Raw genomic sequence first — 8,734 nt, 5'->3', positions numbered from 1 at the left:
TGTCATGATTCACAAGTTGTCCAGAATGACATATTTTAAACCCATCATTTTCAATTTGTTCATCAGATCCTTTGCAACCCATCAATCTCTTCATTGGAGTTATCTTGGGTTATATTTCACCTAAAGCTTTCCCTAAGGATTGTTGCTATTTATGGTGCTTATAAATGACCCAAGTTCTTCATTTATCCTCCCGGTGAAATAAGTTTCTCGTCTCCTTGTTGATATCAATCCAATCTATTGTTTCCGTTAGTGGCAGAATTTCACCTCGTAATTTTGAGATGTTTTTCATAAGCCCACAACAACCTTATTCTTTTGTTGTTTAATTTTCAACAACTCCATTCAATCCTTCTTTCTAAGGATGCCTTCAAATTCATTCGTGGTAGAAGTTATCATTTTCTTCTACTTTCTTTCTTCCTAACGATCTAGCTTCTATTCTTTCGTTCTGGGGGCATTGTGATGTTGCACTCTTCGGCCCATCATTCCATTTTTGTCAAAGATCATGTTTTTTCCTTTGCTTATCCATTCAACCGGAGTGTCATGTCCTCCATTCAAGTTCTCTCATCTTATCAAGTTTTGCCTCCCTTCTCAACCGGAGTGCTGTCTGAAATCTTTCTTACCCCTTGTGTCATTCTTTCAATAGTTCCGGAGGTAGTGTGTTGTTGATTTCATCAACTATCCTCTCATCTTGTAAGGTCCTGCAACAAAAAATGCACAACATCTACTCCCTCCGTTCCAAATTAGTTGACTTGAATTTGTCTAAATATGAATGTATCTATACTTGTTTAGTGTCTAGATACATCTGTATCTAGATAAATATGAGTCAAGTAATTTGGAACGGAGGGACTAACTCGATTGAGGCAACACTGGTAAGGCGGTTCTACATATATAGGTTAGATAGTAATCCTCTCTCCATGGCCTTTGAGACTAGGGCAGTGGGGTGTGAGTGAGAAAACTATTCGGTAGATAGTACCTAAAGGCCGACTTAGAAGCTAAGTATCAGTCCCAAAAAGTAGCTTGGCAATTATTTGTGAACCTAAAGGAGGTTTTTTTGCGAATAACCTAAAGGAGGTTTTCTAGAGATTAGGTAGGTGCGAGTTAACCACATTCAAATGAACGAGGGGTGCGAGGGTTTGCCAGCTAAATCAAGGGAGTATGTACAATGGTAGCATTGAGGCCAAAGAAGCTCCGAACTTGAACTAGTATGTACGCAAACTTCATAAGTAAACGGCTATTCGAAATAAGAAGGTTTTTGACCCCTATACCACCATTTTTTCGTTTGTGAACAATTTTCCAATAAATAAGACACTTGGCCCCCATGCAAGTTTCCTCCTAAAAGAAATCTCTGCGAATTATGTCAACTACTTCAGAAAATTTCCAAAGCTTGGAAGAAGGGAGGCATATTGTGCTTTATAGAGTGTCAATACTGCTGGTGGAAAGCCGAGCTAGAACCATCCGGACCATGGCTAGCAAGACTACTCATCTGTAGGAAGGCCTCATGAATTTCCTTCTCGGTGAAGAGTGCCTCGAGGATTGAGAGTTGGGGTAAGTGGGTGGCACATAAGTCAGTGAGGGAAAAATATCGACACATTATGTTTAGGGATGCCAATTAGAACACGATAAAATACTTTGAGAAGGTGAGCTTTCTGGACATAGGAGAAGTATTACTCCTCCATTGCTTCGAGAACTACAATTTTAATGCCACAAACACTGGGAGGCAGCAACAAGGAAATACTCAGTGTTTGCAGTACAATTAATGGCAACACAGATCTTTCATACTTTCAAGTAAAAATTCGTGTAGATTAGAAATGTGATGGTCACGTAGTCTATTGCCCATGAGAATGGACAATTTCAGGTTCATCTTTCATTTGCAAAAATTGGCGTTAGTGAGAGAGAGAGAGACCGCCATGGGCACCTCAGTGAAAACTAGAATATCGGCAGATACTTGAAGTCTTTACATTCCACAATTCATACTTGCTAGGATAAGAGTTGTGTGTGTGTGTGTGTGCACGCGTGCGTGCGTGCGTGCGTGCGTGCGAGAGAGAGAGAGAGAGAGAGAGAGAGAGAGAGAGAGAGAGAGAGAGAGAGAGAGGAATCATGCAAATCTAAATGTGGTCATGCCATCAACTAATATTACATAGATTATGAGGGAGCACTAGCACGTATTCATGGACTAGCTAGACTAAAGATAAATATAATATCCGATCAGCCTAGGACATAGTATTGTAGTAGCTAGATACAGATATCATGGTATCGAAACAACTACTACATAGTATTAATGCTGACATTTAAGGGAGCCGGTCGATGCCATATCCAAAATCTGTGACCTAAATCCTATCTTTTAAATGGATAGTGTTAAGAAAAGTAGCATTTTTTTTATTAATCTTATCTAGAAATAGATCACAAACATGACTTGGGCAGTATCAATCACATAATGATTTCTAACCACGTACGCATGTACTAATCATATAGTAGGAACATTTACGTACATAGCTAGTATTGCTAGAACATAAATAAATAGAAGCGGAATAAATGAGTTATACCCTCCAGTCCGCCAAGCGTTGGCAGCAACGGTGGCAGTGGCAGCCTCTTCGACAGCCTTGTCCTCGGTAGCCTTCTTGTCGGTTTCGGATTGCTGGCTCATGGTGATGGCAGAGGCAACGACGACGTGGACGAAGTAGTGGATGTAGATGAACGGTAGCGAGTTAGTCGCGTAGGATACCCTCCCCAAAAACCTTAATCTGTCCTCTCCCGTACATGATCTTGAGAGGCAGGGTTCAGAGGCCTGCTCTCCCGTCAACCGATTACACGGTGAATGTGATAGGATCACCGGTGGCAGCAGCAAGGAATGGAACGACGGTGGGCAGTGTACGTGGAGGCAGAGCAGATGTGATCTATTCATCATGGCGCCTCCAATATATAGGTGCGGCCGGGTGGAGAGACGTGCGCTGGACCCACGTTCGAGTCGGTAATAGCCCACTATTTGACGTTTTAGATCGTGGCTCGTCTTAGATGGTTGCAGTCTTCGGGCGAAAGCCTAGGTTTGGAGTTCAACCAGCGCGATGGCGGCGTTCTTAACGTCGCTACTCTGTTGGGTTCACCGCGCTTGATGACACGGTCTTGAGGTTCCATGTGGCGCTACTTCAGGTGCTCGTCGTTGTCCAAGGTGATCTTCAGTGGCGCAATGTACGTCATCGCCCGTGAGTCCAAGACAGTGGCTTTAGTGAACCGACGGAGTTCCGCCATCTACTTGCCACCTCCTTTTTCGCATCATTGGTGGATGGTGCATCGACAAGGGAAGTTGAATCGGAGTTGGTGTGGTCTTGGAGATGACCAGCGTTGATCGAGACGCGGCGATGTTGCTCAATTTTCGACAAGCTCTTTTTTTGATTTATAGTTGTTTTGTCGGAGGTGGTGTTGTCTTTCAGTCGAAGTTCGTGTTGTCTACACTCGTTGTTTGCAACAAGTTGTAGTCTTCTTGTACTTGAGATTCTTCCTTTTATAAAAATATGGTACGCTTTCGCGTACTCCCGACAAAAAAGATCATGACCCGTCTGTTAAGCACTCTCCGTTGCTGACCAGCAAAAGTTAAGCGCAAGCTCCGTTCCCAACCAGCAAAAATTAAGCGCAAGCACTCGATGTCCAACTCTTTCTCCAAATCCCGGATGGTACTAAACTTCCGCTACTTCCCTTGTCATGTCACCTATATGTGCCTTTAGTGACTTTTCGGAAAATTTTGGATGGGCCTACATCCCACCCTATATTTCAATAGATAGTTGTTGTAATATGCAGATCGTTAGCAGACCAAATATAATTGTAATATTTTTTTGCGGGAGAAAGATAATTATAATTTTGATCAGCCTAGGAGATGTTTAGTAGCAAGATACACGTACAAGGGTATCAAAACAACTGCTACATATTTCTGGTCACATATAAATTCCATACCACAAATTTAACATATTTGTTTTATGTCACAATACATTGCAAATAAATATCTTAATCCAAAATGTTTAAAGTTCACTTCTTGCAGGTATAATATCCCAGGAATATTAGGGACCATAGGTAAGGAAAATCGTCAAGGATAACACAGATCCTATTCAGTAAATAGGAGAAACAATTATGGGCATAGAAGAAGAACTATATTTTGTTGGACAAGTTCAATTGACACTCAAGCAATCATATGTCCATTATATCAAATCACCTTAGAAGCCATTTGGTACCTAAAAATAAATAAATATCTTGTTAGTATCAATAAAACTGTATAAATCCTAAGATAGTAAGCATGGTGAAGACTACCGTTTGTATTCACACTCCTTAATCCAACCGGTTAAATATATTTCGACAATCCAAAATTATATACATCATTGGGGGAAAGAAACACTCTGCGATCAAGAAATATGATGGCTACAAGGCCAAGAAAGGAAATTCGTTTCCCGCAAATGTTTCACCTTCATAAATTGATGAAAATATTTTATTGGGATAATGATTGAAGTGCACTTGCGCCCAGATACTCTGCAATAAAGCTAACCTATAACTCAACTTATTGAGAGGTACCCCTACAAAATATTGTAGCAAGTGATCCTTCATTAAAATAAAAATGACAACTACATCAACTTATTTCAAGATTAGGTCATAGGAAACATTCAAATTACAAAAAAGGTACAATCAGTCATCACCTCTTTATTGAACAAAAACTAGTCAGCACCGCCATCGCTACTTTCACCTAGAGCACTGATTTCTCCATCTACAAGAAATATAAGAATACCAAATTAAGGATGGAAGCATCTGGAAAACAAGCAAGAAATACACATACATAATACTTATCCAAACAAGTGTACAAATTCTTTGCATGACATGATTTACTGTAGCACAATATCACCGTCAATATAAATGAAAAAAAAGATGTGTAAAGATAAGACAACCTATACTGATAGGTAACAGTAGCTCGTTAGTGTCTATACCATCTGAGATGTATAACAAAGCTTGATTTATAAGGTCAAAGCTCCCACCACTAGTTTGTTTAATTAACATACGATTTAAGTCGATGAAGTTACCTAGCCATTACTAGCTCTGCAGTTAATCCTATCACAGACTGCATAGCAGTTCAACAAACCCCCTACGATAACTTGTAGTAACATCTTTGAGCTCATCATAAGGAATAACACATTTGAGATGCATGCTGACCTGATTTTATATTGTTGTTCTGTTGGTCCTGTTGTACATCATGAAAAACTGCTTTTCCAGCTGCATGAATAAACATGAAGATACAAGGCCCAATAAAATATCAGTAGATATACTTGACGAGGATTATATATAAATGTTGTGATGGTGAAATATATAGTTGAAGGAGTTGAACTGAAAGAGTCAAATGTGTATACATGCATCATATACACACACATGAGTATACATGTACACTTGTAGGTACACATAAACTGAGGAGGTCCTACGGTGAATGTTTATTTCAAACCCTAACAATCATTTTCACCATATCTATAAACTTCTAATTAAGCCTTGGCTGATCTATGTGACATTTTGGAATCGATTTCCAAATGTATAAAGAAACCACAGTTTTCTCTAATTTTAAACGGTGTTTCTTCAGAGCAGCACGCAAGAATAAGATGTGTGTTTCTCCAATGTATTGAAATTGGCCTATGTGTTTCGTATCTTTTCTAGATTCCTATATAGCATATGTATATAATTTGAATCCATTATATGGTCACATATTTCTTTCTCTAAACTATATCTATGGAACTATGTCACCAATGATAAAATCATCTCATGTTTACAAAAAAATATTTAATACAAGAAGATATATGTACAGTCGAGAGTTAAGAGTACACATTAGTTATTACTTTTAGTTACCAGTTACTCCCTCAGAATAATTATCTTTGTCCATGATCGCATCATTTACACAAACCAAGTATTCATACACAGTATAAGAATTTGTTTTGTACAAGATAACCTTAAATAACAGACTACCACAAGCAATTTAGTGAGTGGAACAAGTTGTTGGGATATAAATCGCAGTAGCTACACTCATGATTCTCGATGGATAGATGTATCAAAGATAAGTTTTGGAGGCCAATACAAACATAGTGAGTGGAACAAGTTTAAATCATGTAGCAACGTTCACAAATTTGTAATTATAATTGCGAGTATGACACTACATCTTTTTGCGACAATCAGAACAATGTTCGGCCTTTCACTGCTTTCAGATAAAATCACTTATACCCGGATTCTACACTTTCAGATAATTAAAATTACATAGAAGCACTATGCTTAAATCTCTAGTAGATATATATATGTCATGCTGCGAAAGTCCATACTGTTAATCAATACTATTAATTTATGGCCCCGCAAATGGAAGACTTGCTAATCAATACTATTAATTAATTCATGGCCCCGCAAAAAGATACTATTAATTTATGGAGATATATGGTGAGATATGAGAAACTTTGCATATAGCTATTAATTTCGTACCTGCAGTATAGAAGGTGGAGTAGGGATAAACACCCGAGAAAGACTGATCCGCTTGAAGAACTCGCTTATGCTGCCCAGACTCTGAGTTCATCATGAAAATACCCATCTCCGTCTGCAAGAAAATGGTGCCCCCTTCCTCCGAGACCCCGATCACCCGTGACTCAGTCCAGTCATCTGCCAGTTCATCTTCCTCCTCATCACCGTACCCCATCTCAAAAGGCAGAAGCCCAATGCCACCATTCTCAGCAGGACCAGCGGACAGGAAATTGTCCAGTCTAGCTACGATACGCGGAATCCAGCCTTCAACGCCATTCACCCTGGAAAGTAACACCACACAGTTCTCAATCACGCCGGCGATGCCGACCCCCGTGTCCTCCATGGTCGGCGGCGCGAGAACAAAGTGGTCGCCGCGTAATGCATCTGGTATATGTGTGAGTTGTAGAGTTCGTGTGTCGAGGTGGAATTCTAGGAGTAGGTCTTGCATTGTATTGCCCTCCCCAGTTGCCATCGTCATCCAGCTCACGGCCACGGCGGCACCTTTGCCAACCACGACGCTCGGCTTCGGATCGAAGTAGCATTTGACGCCCATGGTCGCCGCCGGGCGGCCACCCCAGCTTCTTTTCTTTGAGCTGTACACCCAGGCGAAGGTGCTGACGAGAGCCATGGGCGGGTGCCAGCTGCCGGGTGGATAGTCCTCGCTATATGCAAAGACGACGCGGAACGGCGATGAGTGGCAGTCCTCGCCCTTAGCATGGTTGGCGTCGCAGATCAGCGCCGCGCCGCAGCTCTGCCCGGGGAGAAGGCCAGGCGCCGGCGGGATGGAGTGCTCCTCCCCGGTCAGAGGATCTCGGACAAGTAGGAGGGCGCGGTCGCCGTCTCTGCCGCTGAGGAGCAGACGACCATGCGTGCAACCGTAGACTTGGAACCCGTGGGGCGCTGGGGGCAACGACGGGGTAGGAGGCGTGGTCGGGGTGAATTGTAGAACTCCGTAGAAGGGGTCGGAGTAGAAGCCGATGAGTGGTGGTATGCCGTGGTGTGCCGCACGGAAGGAGCAGAGGAAGTTCTCCTCGTCATGGACGACGCGCCGCCAGGCATTGTAGGACGAGGAGACGACAGCGAGGGCGCTGGGATCCGACGGGAGGCGGTGGAAGATATTTTGGAGCATATCGTCCGGAAGCTGATGGGGTGGTGGCGGCCGGTTAGGCTGGTCGCCATCGGGGTGCTGGTCATTCTCCATGGCCGACGGGAGGAGGGGAGGGCTTCAGGCTAGCGAGAGGAGGGAAGGCTAGTGAGAGGAGGGGAGGAATTGAGTTCTTTCTTCAGGGTAGAAGGAATGGCGATCTCGGCGAGAATGAAACGGCTGAAACGCGAGTTTCGACTTTGAGTCGAGTGGGGAAGGGATCCTTGGCGAGGAGATGGAGAGGACAGAGGGCGGGTGGTGTACTGGTATCCACGGCGTGTTCCTGGGGTATATATGTAGGCGATGTGCTCGACGGAATACGCGCGTGGGCCCCTCGCCAGGCTAAAGCGCTTGATTACCAGTTACTCTCGTCTTCGCGAATATATCCAGTTACTCGCTAAGCAATCCTTTTTTTTTTTGCACGACGTCGTCCGTTTTAGTATTTTATGTTCAGTGTGAGCAATTTCGCTTTTTTTCTCTAAAATGATTAATTGTGTTGGTCATCCAAACCATTGTTTAATTGCAACCCCTCAAAATGACCAGCAATCGTGTGTGTGCATTAATGCATGTTAATATTAGGCAATATCTATTGCATTGCACATTAATTGTGTTGTTCATCCAATGTGATATGTGGCTTAATTGCAACCCTCGAAATTGAATTGTAATCGTGTATGTGCATTAATGCACATTAATATTAGGCATTATATATTGCATTGCACATAATTGTTTGCCTGCAATGCATTTTAATATGATGTAATATATATTGCATTGCACATTTATTGTGCGCCTGCAATGCATTTTAATATTATGTAATATATATTGCATTGCACATTAATTGTGTGCCTGCAATGCATGTTAATATTAGATAATAGATAAATTATGTTGCACACTAGTATTTCATAGGATATTGATTGCATGTTGATATTAGGCAGGATATAATTAATTGGTTGGTGCTAGTATGGATATTGGGTATGCTAATAATGATATTAATTAGGGGAGGATTATGTGAGGGAGGTCGTGACTATGGATTGGAGACCCCCTCTCACTCCTCCGCCGAGGCGTCGGAGCTCCTCGTGT

The 8,734-nt window shown here is 42.1% G+C and overlaps 1 protein-coding gene across 1 annotated transcript; it reads right to left on the bottom strand.

Annotated features, from left to right (window-relative positions):
- Positions 1 to 3,922: 3,922 nt before the first annotated feature.
- On the bottom strand, positions 3,923 to 7,899 carry LOC147973356 (uncharacterized). Its single transcript, XM_087524968.1, has 4 exons — positions 6,478 to 7,899; positions 5,182 to 5,241; positions 4,674 to 4,741; positions 3,923 to 4,217 (listed from the first exon to the last, which is right to left on the bottom strand). The coding sequence occupies exons 1-3, from the start codon at positions 7,712 to 7,714 to the stop codon at positions 4,692 to 4,694; spliced, it is 1,347 nt and encodes a 448-aa protein (XP_087381094.1). The 5' UTR covers positions 7,715 to 7,899; the 3' UTR covers positions 3,923 to 4,217; positions 4,674 to 4,691.
- Between the last annotated feature and the right edge of the window lie 835 nt (positions 7,900 to 8,734).

This window comes from Triticum urartu, chromosome 5A, assembly GCF_056163025.1.
Source record: "Triticum urartu cultivar PI428250 chromosome 5A, HENAU_Tu73, whole genome shotgun sequence".
Lineage (NCBI taxonomy): Eukaryota > Viridiplantae > Streptophyta > Magnoliopsida > Poales > Poaceae > Triticum > Triticum urartu.
The sequence above is the reverse complement of the archived record's forward strand: the minus strand, read 5'-3'. Positions and strand labels throughout refer to the sequence as shown.